The 14,502-nt window shown below is 37.1% G+C and overlaps 1 protein-coding gene across 3 annotated transcripts in view; it reads right to left on the reverse strand.

Moving 5' to 3' along the window:
* The window catches only part of HDAC9 (histone deacetylase 9), a 485,158-nt gene that overhangs the window by 199,031 nt on the left and 271,625 nt on the right, over positions 1–14,502 (reverse strand). For all 3 annotated transcript variants that reach the window (XM_055803475.1, XM_055803474.1, XM_055803473.1), the window contains exons 8-12: positions 11,776–11,904; positions 8,871–8,986; positions 3,174–3,296; positions 631–841; positions 6–223 (exon numbers count right to left, since the gene is read on the reverse strand). In XM_055803475.1, the coding sequence (XP_055659450.1) occupies positions 6–223; positions 631–841; positions 3,174–3,296; positions 8,871–8,986; positions 11,776–11,904 (797 nt within the window). The remainder of the gene's footprint in view (positions 1–5; positions 224–630; positions 842–3,173; positions 3,297–8,870; positions 8,987–11,775; positions 11,905–14,502) is intronic.

A 14,502-nucleotide genomic window follows, 5' to 3' on the forward strand; every position in this document is an offset into this window, starting at 1 on the left:
CTCACCTTATTCATGTGGATTTGCTGCTGGTACTGTTTCTGCTTCTCCAAAAATTGTTGATGTTGCTGCTGGATAACCAGCTGGGCCAAAGTACTCTGAGGAAGAGGAGCTGACTGGGTTCGATTCAGTGGCCTGTGACGAGGCAGTTTGTGGGCAGCTCTTATGCCAGGTGAGACTCTCTCCTTTGCTGCTAAAGGAGACTGTGGATGAAGAGGAACCGCTCCTGCAAAACAAGGACATTTCACTCCCGTGTGCAAAACAACAAACTAATAGTTCTAATAAAAGAGAAAGTTTTCAGCAACAAGAGGGGTGTATTTTGCAGAACTTTACATCAGTGCTGATGCAGTGGGATGTGTACCACGTGACTTGCCATGCTGGGAAGTTCAGCAGCTGCAAAAGAATGCGATGAAGTAATAATTTTCTCTTTTCTGTAATCATTGAATTCTTTCAGGCTAACAGACTTGAGCAGAATCACTAAAGGGGGAAAAAAAAAGGTGCGGTCTTTTTCTCCCACCCTTCCACTTTTCCCAATGGTTAGGATGTATAAAATCTGTATTACTGCATTTATTTTCATGTGAATACAAATGTCATTGAAAATAAATTATTATTGTGTTGACGCCTGATCATTACCAGTCACAAGAAGCTTTTGCTGTCTCATTTGTTCTTTCAGTAACAGATGCTGCAAGAGAGCTTGGTGGCTGCTATTTGGCTTTCCCTCCAAAGTAACATGAGGATGAGTCGAGGACGGAGGAATGTTCCCCCCATACTGTCCAGCCAAGGCCACTCCTTGTCTGAGCGACTGGGTCTCCCCCTTCTGCTTTTCTTTGAATGATGATGAAGCCTGTCAAAGAACAACGGCACTAGTAACTGCTTTTCACAGACCTGGCCATTTATATCTCCACTTGATTAGATGGTCTTATGTCATACTTTATGAATACATACAGAAGAAAAGGTTAACAACCCTGTCTTACACTTTGACTGTGAGATGAAAAGGGAGGAAGAACATGCCAGTTAAATGTAACACTGTGAGAAACTGAGTAATGGAACCACTTGAAAAAAAATCAGTAATAAAAGCCAAAGCGAAAGGAACTACTAGTTAGAACATTATTAATGAAAACTCAGGACCTACCCTTAAAATTCCTAAAGACCTTCCCACAGCCTCCTGCACAGGAAGATGGGGGATCAGAGGAAACAGTTCCCATTGAGTTGGGAATAGGCAAGGCTTGGTTTTTCACATAACTTTCCACCAGACAGCAAGCCAATCAGAAAAACAAAATAATTACCTGTAGTAGTGGGAAGCTATTACTTTTCCTGGAGCACTCCCTGACTCCCTGAAGGACAGCACAAATATAAGTTTCACCCTTTGCAAAGTATATTTATATAGTTAAATTCTCATCTACAAAATCATCAAGAGCTGTTGTACATGTATAGCATTTTAAAATGCCCTTAAAATTGTAGTTATTGATTTAAAACTTTAAGAAGTTTTGGCTTTCAACATTGCAAATGCACTTTATACCTCTTTGTTTTTTGTCTGGTTAAAAAAATTAATTCTTAAAGGAGCAGTTAAAGCAGAATAATAATTCTTACAGCAAGAATAATAACCTAACAGAAATAAGCATGCTGAGGCTTGCAGGTAACCACTTATGGTATGTCATGGTCAAAGCAGTATCTCTGACTATCTAAATTCTGTAAATTCTAATGAGGCAAACCAAGGGTTTAACTAATATTTTTGGGGCGTATGCTTACTTCACACTCTGCTATCACCCTTCCCTGAAAAACAAATAGCAAAGTAAACTTTACATTCCATTTGCAGCTGTTTATTCTAGTGACAGAAATAATCACTTACATAAATCAACCCCTTTGCTTTTTCTAATGCAAAAAAAGTAATATTTGGTGCTAGATGGCCACATCAAAAGCTCATATGATTTGAGTGAGAAAATTAAACATATTTATATTTATTATTCTGATGTTGTAAAATTACTTTGAAGCCAGTTATATTTTTGTGAAGTAGCTTAATTTTTTCCATCATTTAAAAACAATAATTTGCTATAAATGTCTCATGAAAGGCTTCTAGAGAACTGATTTAAAGCTTACAGTTTTCTTTGCAAAGTTCTATATCTGATGTTAAAATGTTGGATTGCAGCAATATATTATTGGTGAGAACAGTAAATGTACTGAAAAAGCTGTAAAATAATATGAAACTAACTTGAAACTACATTTAGCACTGGAATTAAGTAGCACTTATTGCAAACCATGTGGATTGTATAGATTATTATTTTTTTTACATCACTGAAAGCTGTACTTACACATCTAGTATTTTTATAGAAGTTACCAATTCACATTCTAAGAAATTTAAATTGCTAAAATTTATTCAGCATTTATACACTGTTTTACAGAACCACCATATAACTTCTGTCAGTATTTTTACTTCTTTTTTTTTGGAAATCAGAAAAGGTAAGTTTTGACCAGTGACAAAATTTGCAGATATTTCACTGAGCCTCAGATGTCACCTCTAGGTTACTGTATCTTGGTCTAGATCTAAGGATCCTTATCCATCACTTTGGATTTCTATACATAGCATGTCTGTGTTTCCATACATTTCACATATTAATTTAACATTTACCTCTAAATAAAGGTGATTGCTGCAGACTAAACACAGGGCATATGAATATAACTTGTCATTATAATATTAAGTGTTCACATAGCATTGATTTTATTTTCGTGATGGTAGCACACCCCTCAAATAACAAACCTAGATGCAGGAATACTAGATTCTTCCCCTACTATGCTCCAGTCCAGCTTAGGTTGCCACTGGAATCCAATAAAAAGTAACAGGTGCTGTACTTTACCAGGTATGTGTGATCGTATAATTTGAACTTTTATACTAAATGATCTCCTCATATACTTCTCACAATGTCTAAGATCTGTTATCTGATTTGCAGACATAAATGCAATGCATGTGTCCCATACTTACTAAGCCCCACACTGGCACTTGTTTATTTGCAATTAAGAATGATTGTTGCTTTCAAGTTTCAGGTATTGCCCAATGCAAACCAAACTCTGGTTCTTACTCTGAATTGCTTATGTTCCAAAATGCTGAAAAAAAGAGAATAGTCTGAAGGAAGGCATTCTGGAAGCAAAAGTAGACAGGAAGCTTGAGACTGGTCACTTACACTGATTTGAGGTTGCACTGCTGGAAGTCCCAAGGTAATGTTGGGCAGAGAAGGGGATGTGTACAGACTCAACAAGTTCACTGATTCATCTTGTATCAAAAGGCGTTGCTGTGAAACCAGATGCTGGAATAAAGGGGAAAAACAACAGAAGTATAATTTCCAAGCTTTTTATCTTGGTTACTTTATATACGTCTGGGATTATTCCTTGGTTAGTGAATCAAATTTCCGTGCAAAACTGAAATCTTGAGGATTCTCAGACCATCTCTTCTCATCAGCTCAACATCAGTTCTTCTCATCAGCTGCACTTTCACTACTAGAAACTCAGTGGGAATTTAGCCAATGAATTAAGGAGTATATTAGCCGAATCAAAGGTGTCACAAATATGGAAGTATTAGATCTTTAGTTTACCACGGTGGTTACAATTTTTGTTGTAAGGTATGAAGTGTGGTTTCTATTACACAGCTTGTGATGGGGTTATTTCAGGCACATTACTTACTTCCAGTGACATGGGAATTTTGGATAGCAAGTGAGGCAGAATGGCACGTCTGCCATTTGAAAAATTGTACTGTCTCTGTGTATGCATATACACAAACCCAGCATTCTGTCATTCTCTGATGGTGGGATACCCCTCACAGCCTTTCTAACTCCCTTCAAGTTAAAATTTTTAACACTTCTTTTGAAGTCTTGTGATACAATTTTCAAGGACATGGAATTGCTGACATATTTTTAATTACTGTCAAGTAAAACCAGACATTCTACAAAGATCACCCTCTGTCTTTCCATTCTAGATTCATTGGGAAGAAACATAAAAAGTTACATTACCACAACAGGAATCTTTTTGAAGCCTTTGCCTTTCTGCTTGAACAGTCATGTTTTTCAACATGTGGTCTAGTATAGTTGCTTGAATTACATTTTCTGTTTAACTCTTGCTTCCCTCCCAGAACTTTAACACAATAAGAGCTACAAAGGTCTTATTAGACTTAGGAACTCTGGCATGATATGGTCCCCAAGGGAACAACATCCTTGAAAAAGAATACCCTGTGTAACAGTATGACACAGTGACTGCTTTCTTCCCAAACAAAAAGCATATGGGACTCCAATAATAGACCACCTCCAAGAGGGATACTGCACACTCGGGCTTTGACTAAAGTAAATATAATAACTTGTCAAGCATGTTGTGGGGAGCTGTAGATTTTCCCCTGGACAAACCTGGAATATCAATTAACTCTGTAAAATACTTTGTGCTAATACAATGCAACTTCAGACCATCAATGAAAATGGCTAAGCACAAAACCACAGGATGTTATTCCAAAACATAACCTTCCTCGTACAGTTTGTTTGGAGATACGACCTATCACTGAGACAATAACAGTAGAAGTCTATCTCTGTAATTTTTTTTTGGTACCTAGGGAATACCAACAGATAGCATATGAAACAAAGAAGCTTCACTTGTATATTACATTAATTCCTGGCTAACAGTGTCTTGCCTTGATAACAACCATCTTTGACCATGAATAAAATGAAGTATGTCAAGACTATGGAGATATAATTGAGGGAGACTACAGAGATTTAACTGAAAAAGGACACTGCTGCAGCTCTAATGTGCCTCCTAGAATATCACCGAATTTGCAGCAGATGCAGTGTCTATACAAAGCCACTTCAAAAATGCACATTTCCTTTTTGGTATGCCACTATTACCTTCTAAGATTTGAATTTCAAACATAACAGTGACAGGATGCATAGCAGTAAAACACATTCCTGCATTAAGGTCAGGCACAATTGTTTTATCAGGCAGCATCAATCATGTTATGTACCATGGGAGTTTAATGTTGAAAACAAGAGTTTATTAGTAAGACCATTGCCATCCAATTTCTAATACTGCTAATCATCAGTCATTTTCACTTTGCCAAGTAACCGAATTTTTAAAATATTTTAAATATTTAAAATATTTTCAGGTAAATATTAGCCCAAGCGTCAGTTAAACCTCATGTCCCAAAATAAGTTTAGTAGCCCACCTGCATAGATTACGGTCCTGTGTATGCTGAGGCAGAGCTGCATGACCCCTCTGCAGCTTCTCTTTTTACACCGCTGAAAATACCTTGAAATGGTGGCAAAGGCTGGAGTTGCCAGCAGTGTCATTTGGCAGTACAATGGCTAAGCAGACTTCACGGTTTGGATTGGCACCTAAATTACCCCAAAGAGCAACTTGCCCTACTTGCTGCTCTCTGTACATACTCACTGGGTCCATGGATCCTGCATCCTGATGCTTAAAATAGCCCGTCCACAGAGTTACTCTCTTTCATAAAATAGAGTAGAATAACTAAATGTAACAGTGCACGGTGATCAGCAAGTAACCATGATTAGTTATTGTACTTCTGTTGTGCTACCAGGACCTGCTGGGAAGCAGGAACTTCTCTTTCATGTGTGCATGTTTATATGCACATTTATACTTCAAGAGTCGAAGAGGAAATGGTGCGGCTTTAATACTTCTCGGTTGTGGAGCTACAGTAAGGTTATAGCTTTGAATATTCACAATGACTCAACATTCTTATTTCTTAGGGCTTTTGGGGAGGTTTTTTTGTAATTAATTAAACTCTCTTGACATACACTTGAAACAAACCTTATCGGCTGGTCAGAAACTTACACATTTTTCCTCTAGCCACTTGCAAAGAGCACGTCAAGGAGCTGAGTGTCAGAAACACAGCACTGTGGGGCTGCACAAATCACGTATGCATTTATCCGCCGTGCATGTCATTTATAATCCTGTATAATCAGGTGATATTCTAGGAAATGCTGCTCTCCAAAGTGCAAATGAAAGAAAGAAAATGATCTGAAGCTCACTTACACCAACTAAAAACTTTCCATTGCCTTCAGTGGCTTTTGACCAGGCCTGAACGCCTGAAATTAATCATTTCACATGACTAAGGCAGTTTGTCCCTCTGAACTCAAGGGACATGCTGTGCAGGGGCTCAATCCTGCTTGCATTTCTCATGCAAGTTAGATTTAGCCCCAGCACAGCAGGTCACCTGAAAGTGTACAGCGTGCTACAAGAGACAAATAGCTACTGCAGTGAACCTTGATGATACTGGACACAACCGGGCCTAATAAAAACAGCATTTTATTTATAAGGTGCAATTAAAATCTTGAGTTTAACTTTCAAGTTTCGTATAATGAGACCGGTGTCTTAACAAATGGTACTGAAAGTACCATTAAGGGAACTGTGATAGTAAAAGATTATCTGTAAAAATGTAGCATTTGCAGAGCACTTTTGTTCATTCAAAAGATTTAAATGTCTACCCACCAGACTGCTCAGGAGGGTAAACCACTTAAAGATCTCACTATTCAAATGGATACGGCAAAAATACTGCAAAAATCTGTTTCATTACTGATAATACTCTAATTCTGTCTATGCACTAGAGTGTAATCATTTATGGTATTGACTCATGTTTTACTGGTAAATGGCTCTCTGTCATAGCAACCTGTTTTCCCCCAGCAAAAAGTGTTTTACTTGCTGCCATGAAAACCATGGCTATCCACCCACTCAAATAGGAGCACAACACTTACTGCAAATGTCACAACAACAATTATGAAACAACAGCAATGTGAGTCATGCAGGATTACAGCAAAACAAGTGATAGTTTGGGTGATTTTGAAACACTTGTCCTATTATTAGAAACTTCTGTACTTTGTGTATCTGATGAAAATTTGATTAGCTATACAGCCTTTGAGAGTGGGCAGCTAAAGCTAAACTAGAAAAGAGATATGCACGAGTTTGGCTGCTGTTAAACTACTAAATAAAATCCCACTGAAATCAAAATGCACTGAAGCTGAGATTCATGGAAAAAATTTTTGAGCCCGCTGGACCACAGTATTAAGAGTCAAGTAACCAGAGAGGTAAAGAAATCCCTGACTGGATCCAGAAATGGGAGTCCGTAGTTTCAGCTGCTTAGCACACTACCAACGAGCTAAGTGACCAACTCCAACATGCAGAGCTCAACTTCTAAAGGAACATTTTAGGCTCAGTTAAGCATCTGTGATTGTATAGTAGAGCTGTAACTTCTGATGTCTGGCAAACATAATGGCAAATGATATGCAATGCAGTATTGTATTAATAAACATAATATAACTCTGCTGGTTGTTGCTACAACCTTTCCAAATCTCCCCAGAGACAGGCTGCCAACCTGACCAGATTGTATGCATTTCTGATCATGGTTCAATACTGTGGGCAAGTGTCCAGAAACTGTAACATGCAAGGTAACAAGCACTGTGTATCAGTCTGTAACTTTATGCCCTTTGCATTTTGTAGTATCCTTGTCAACAAAAGATCCAATTGGACAAGATTTCCTGTTTAATACAACACTAACACCCACATATTACAAATTTCTATCTAAAACATACCCAATATTAAAATAGACCATTTAATTCCACTAAACTATGATCTGAAACATACCCAATATTAAAATGTATCATTTAATTCCACGGAACTAGGATCTGATCTAATCCAAATGATGGACTTTACTCTGCATCATTTAGATTTCTTTGCAATCACGTACAGGGGGCTATGAGGCAAGACCACATGTTAGCCATCAATGTAACTTTTTTTTTTTTCTTTTTGGTTACGGGCCAGAGAGAGGCTACTAATCAGTCCGCAGAGGTCACGCACCTGCCCCCTGGATCATAGTTCACACACACAATTAATTCATTATGGGGAAAAGTCACTGCTGGAGGTTGAACTGCCCATTCCAGGTTTTTTTGAGGTGAATGTCCTGCCACTGACCTGGAGAAATAGCTCCATTAACTAAAATGCTGTTAAATCACATTTTCTTATGCAATTTTTCTAACATAAACAGCATAAACCAAAAAAGAATAGAAAACTTTGCCAACAAAGCAGGAATTGATGTAAGTATAGGCACTGGATAGAAAATTGTGAAATTTGATTCTCTCTTAGTTGCATTATTTTATTGTCCCTTTACAATATTGCCACGGAAATCATGACTTAGGCATGTCATCTATGTTAAATGAGGTTTATCACAACTGATTTACCATCTGCATTCCTGTTGTTATAGGCACATATGCATGAAACAGAGTGAGTAGTTAAGATTCCTTCTGTGTACAATCTCGCTTTACAAAACAAGTATCCAAGGCTTCTGGCATGTCAGTTATGTTGGCAAGTACTGGCCTGATAAGGAAACTGAGGTACAGTAAAATAAAAGGCAGATATGAAAAAGTATTTAGTCACCTAACTTTGATACTCTAATTAATCAAACCTACTTCAGCAGCCATCTGAACCTGGGACCACCTTAACTCATATGTGTTAGGGTCACCAACACCTATATCACTCTTTTGCATGTAAAAGTTCATCAGCGTTCAGCACTGTGCACCTCTTCAGGTTATCCCAGAAGGTAAATTTCTGTAACACAGATGCTTCCAAGTTTCTCCCATAGCTCTGTCCCACTCCTCCAGTAGCATTAGGTCTGCTTTTGTTTGGACTTTTGTTACTAAAGAGTCTACTGAACATGCATCTCATGTATGAAGATGTATCTCGTATATCACACACCCTGGTATCAGCCTGCAATGTCCCGGTATAAGAAGATATCATTGTATCCTCTGCAATTATTCTGCTTGTATTATCAAACTGAAGTTTCAAATCCCTCCAATCTAGAAATCTGAACAATTATCTACTCAATAAAGTCTTACCTCAGCTTGAATGTTAGACGGCAGAACTGAGGTTTCATTTTCTGTTATACTGCTGGTTGGACCATTGCTTGGGGAACTGGGACCTGATCCAGGGGAGCTGCTACTGACTGAGGATTCTGAAAAACAGATGAAGCTTACATGAATTTCACACTGGAAAGGAACATATGATCTTGATTAATTGTATACTCTTTAGTGCACAGTTGGGGTTTTTTTTTCTGTTGAAATGTATCTATCGGTTATATTATTTACTTACATTAAAGTTTTTTAATTCACCCTCCATTTCTTTTGGGTTTCCTTTTACAGTGCTAACAAGGAAAGATACTCCTGCTCTTTCCCCTTCTGATCTGTCTGCTTCACAAAGGAAGAATTTGCTATTTAGTTTTGCCATGAAGATGGTATGATACTCAGTAACAGGCAGAGATGCAGAGATGTAACTTGTAATGAATAAAAAGAAAATAAATCTTTTTTTTTAATTGTAAAGATTCCTGGTTCTGTAAGAGATCAAAATGACAGAGACAGCAGGCTTGCAAAGGTCATGATAACATGTCGTCAATTCACGAGGCCTACTGCCATCCCCTTTCTCTTTAGAAAGTGGATGAGCCCACTGTAGACTAATAAATGCATATGTAAGTAATAATGGAAAAATGTACATCACTTTCCCTACATCTTTGGCACAAATATGAAGGAATATTTACAGCATACAACAATCTTAAAATAGGATTGGCAAAGCTGTATATTATCTTGATTTAAAATTTCCCAAGTCCTAAGATAAAGGGGAAGAGGATGATCTTGTGTGGTGTTGTAATGAGTTATTCTAAGCTTACACTGATACAAATTAAATTTATGTAATGGAAACCAGTTAACAAGGTTAAAGATGGAAGAGTGTAGCACTAGTAGAGGTAAGCCTATTTCATGGGACAGCTTTCAAATTAAAGTACTCAAGATGTCAAAATAATTAATACCCAAATGTGATGGTAAACTATAGTCACTTTCCTTCTTCATTCTTTCTGATTCAGTTCACATGCAAAAATATATCCTCACTTTGACTGAAATTACAGTGAGATTTCTGTTTCTTGGACCTGTCACACTTTCCTACTAGAGCTGACTTCAGTTTAGCAAAGTGAATCCATACCCAGCTATACTGACTAGTCAGGTAAAGTTCTTCCGTTGTATTCTCACTAGTTTTCACAGAAAAGCAGAAACACAAACTTATTCTTTTAAATTCATTTTTTTAAAATTACAATAACACTTTCTGTATAAATAGGCATGTAAATAAAGGGCTGTTTTCAGTTAAAAGAATGAAAAAAAAATGGAGAAAAAGGCTTTGGCCAGAAATGTTTCATCAGGGAAGTTTTGATTATGAAAGGTACAAAACATCATACAGCTGATATTAATAATTATAATGGAGCTCTGTAAAGCTCCAAATTATTGTCAGAGCTAGGAAGAACACATTTATTTTCAGTGGTTGCAGAAAAACACTCCTGGGATAAATATTTCACTTTATACCTTACTTGTGAGTGTACAAAATATAAAGAAATTAGCTAAAACTAAGGAAGTGGAGATCAAGAATCTCATAAGAGCTTCAGCAAATAAAAATAATAAATTAGCTGTAAAAATTTCTAACCTGGAAATAATATATAGAGAAAATACCTTTTTAATTACTTTCATACTTACATTCACACCCACGTCTCCCAGTTTAGACATGACATACTATGAAAAGTTGTCATGAGAGTCGCATGTAGGGGGACACTGATGTGAATTTGTTCATGTTGTGTTTTATTTCCATCTTGGTGTAACATAATTCTGATCTACCAAGTGAACTAAGATACATGTCTGACAGACTAGTAACAGTTGGTTGCATAAACATATGGCCTGATTGTAACATCACTTGAACAAGCCATGAAGCTACCAAATATTGATGCAAAGTTAAAGCGAGAAACTTCAGAGTAAATAATCTTTTCTTTCAAACCAACAGGTAAGGCCTTGGCAGCACTAATCCTAAGGACTAAAAATGACAGGACATTAGACTGTTTTGGAACTCAGGTCCAATTCTTCAAAACAATACACGTGAAAATATTTACCACTCTGCAGTACCAGACAAGTGAAAGAAAGCCTTAGTATCCGTAGTTCATCCACCCTGCCACATTTTAAGTTCAAGGGCAGGAAAAATATTGAAAACAAATACTACTTGATGACAATTTTTTACTTTGCTTCTTTTCCCCTTTTAATCCTCCCCATATGCATCACTCTGCATTTTTACATGCTAAAAGTTCCCTTTCAATTACTAGGAATACTTACTATCTGCTACGACCAACAACATGCCACTGATATTTAAATGTTTCAACTCTTCTCAAAAAACAGCTTAGTGTCACTTTACATCAAAAACAACTAATCCTGACATTTTCAAACAAGAGAAACTATAGGGATAGGGCCTAACATAAAATTCCAAAATATCCTTGATTAACCTAAGTAATACGAGATAGGTGGTTTTGTGCCTGCTATTAGCATCTGCATTTTACATGGAGATGCGAAGTGGGTCATGCAAGACCTGGAATGCTGTTCATGTACAGAAGACACAAATTAAGGGAAGAGACTGCTCTTGTTTTCTGCTTTGATGTCCCTTGCCACCAACAGTTTACCATTTATTTTTTCTTGTACTTGCTGTTATAAAGTGCTGGTTTCCAAGCTAGTTTGAAAGTATGGCTTTCACATTGACAATGACTTTAGCAAATTGCAGAAAGCTGTAGATTACAAGCTATTTATACACAACCACTTATTTACTATGGTTTTCTTTTCAGCAGCAGAAACAAAAGATACAAACTTTGGTTTAGCAAACAAATCCAAAACACCACCGCTATTCTGTGAGCAGTTGCAGCTGATACAGAATTCCTCCATTCTTAATTACCTGTCACCTCGAAGAGTCGCTTCTTGAATGAACTGATATTTCCATCTTTCCTCCTGAGTAAAGGACTGCTTCTTCTTTCGGTCACTTTTTGTTTTAACCTTGAACGTACCTTCAAATTGGGCTCTGAAGCTGGAAATGAAGAGAAGAAAATGAATTATTACAAATCAAATTACTGCTTTTTGTCAGACACCACTGATATTCCCCACAGTGCCTCATCTAATCCAAGGAGGGCCTGGGGGAAGAGGTTTTACTGCCCATCTTCATCATCCATCCTGCTGTTCCTCATACAACTCCATTTTAGATTGGAGGCTAGGAAGGAGAGGCAAAAAGTGGAAAAGCTTTGGATCCTACTATTTTTTTCATCCCATTTTAACTCTGAAATTACCTATTAATTATTGTTAATATCACAAGTATTAATTAGAGATGAATGCAACTTTTTTCTATATAATTTTTATATCTCTTGTAGGTGAAAATTTGGATAGCAATACAGCTTGGAACTTGGAACCTTATAATTGGATTATGGTCTGATGACAGAAATAGAGAGAAGCCTCCACTGGTGCCTTTTGATTTCTCTTAGAAATGTAACTTATGACAAGCCTTGCTGGCAGAACATTTCTTGGTCAGCAATTTCAGGCCCTGAACTTCAATGTTTTCTGAGTAACACACCAAACAAGTAGATTTATGACAGTGTCCTAAGAACATTTACACAGAAAAATATATGCTCTGAAAATGGAGAAATAGGATTGATTCTGGGAAAACCTAGGATTATATTTAATGCACCTTGGGCAAGTTCCACCTTTGTTTTCCTAAATGGACACAGTCTTTTCATATGAAGGCCAGAGATGAAGCTTTGCTGTGTTTTTTATTTCGTGATATTTTTAGCATGATAAAATATTTCTTTTATCTGTTCTTCTAAGTAAACCCTCTATCAAAGAGACTGCTAAGAGCTAGTGAAAGATAATTGTGGAACAGAATTTGTTTATATTTCCCTTTCTGGAACCAAGGCTTGGCTAAGCAATATCTTAAAATAGAGAGAGCTGAAAACTGGGATCAGTTCTCTCTACTATGCACATACATAAGCCCAGCCCCAAAGAAGGAGCAAGAGTTAGCAGAAAAACAAAATAAATGAAATCTTCATGCAATTCAGCATTATACCATTTGTCACTTTGGGCCAGGAACTCAATCCTACACTTCTAATTCCAGTCCCTGCCCAGCACGTAGTATCACACATCTTTTTCCTGCTGTCCCACTTGTTCTCTCAGGGATGGGGACATTAGAAATGCTTACACCAGAGCAAAGGAGCTGCATCTCTGCCAGCATGCTGCTGTAACCTCCAGTACCTGCAGTTGTGTGCCAGCCTTTGTCACATACTACATCGCTCTCAGCAAGCACTTCCTTCTGAGTAGCCTGTGCCTTGAGTACATTTCAGAGCAAGAGATACAAGCTAGCACAATACTGGAATTCTTTAACAATAAAAATATTAACAAGATTTTTTTTTAAAAATCACTTATTACTGTTAAGACCAATGATTCTAGTGATGGAGCACAGATGAGTTATTTGCTGTCTAAGGTGCCACTTGCTATGAAACTGAAAATAAAAAATATAGCCATGGGCTAAGATTACACCACACACTTTCACCACAGATCTTACTAGGTACAATGACATTTGGAAGAAAAGGTGCTCAATCTTTTTGCACTTATTTCAATTTATACTATTCTGTACTCTTAAAATTCCATACCTGTGACAGACTGCTGTGATACAAATCCTCTGCAACACTCACTGGAGAAATGTTCTACTTACATATGAATGTTTCATGCTCAGTCACAGTGATTACCTTTCTATTTTTACCACATTCCCATCATACCCTGCATTTGAATCAATCATATAAGCAGAGAAAGCAGAGTTTGATGTCAACATCTGAATTTATGAGCCATCTGAGAAGATGCATGAAAGACAACGATAATTTTTAAATGGAAATAATCAATTTTCAAATGAAAAGGCATGGAGAATTATAAAATAAACAACCCACTAAAAAGTGAAGCCAAGGTTTGAAGAGTGTTTGCTTCAACTACTAGCCTTCTTGAATGTTTCCCATGTGATACCGTGAGCTTCTAACATGGCTCCACTTAGGACTTGATGGCTGGCAACAAGAATTCAGGTTTCAGTGCACTAAATATATAAATCTAATAAATTTGAGGATGTCTGCTCCAACAGACAAAATAAAGAACCAGAAAGTGGTTTCCTGATACTCGCCTGTGGCTGAGGCACTGACTTGCTGTGTAACTGTAGAGATCACTGTACCATCCTGTCCTACCAAAGCTGAAGCAGATTTATTGTTGACTGCAACAGGTATGGATCACAAAAATAACCCTCTGTGCTTCAGTGCACTCCTACATGAAGGCAGTAATAACACAGCTATAATTGTCAGCTCTCTTCTGATAGTTAAAAAGGCAAAATTAAGTATTTTAAGCTTCAAGGACAGAGCTGTGGATTAAAATTATAAATGCATATACTTATATATACATACAGACTGCCCCAAAAGCACATACATGAGATTATTTAGAAATTAATTCTTTACACTCTGAAATGCAAACATGTGAGCAAAAATTCAAAATACATTTTTCAAACTTTTTTTAGTAAAATTGTTCCCCATTTTCAAGCACCTGGAAAGCCATAGTGGCAAATGGTAAAAAAATATTATAACTAATCTGCCTTATTTTTCAAATG

The sequence above is a fragment of the Falco peregrinus genome, chromosome 5 (genome assembly GCF_023634155.1).
Source record: "Falco peregrinus isolate bFalPer1 chromosome 5, bFalPer1.pri, whole genome shotgun sequence".
NCBI classification, from domain to species: domain Eukaryota; kingdom Metazoa; phylum Chordata; class Aves; order Falconiformes; family Falconidae; genus Falco; species Falco peregrinus.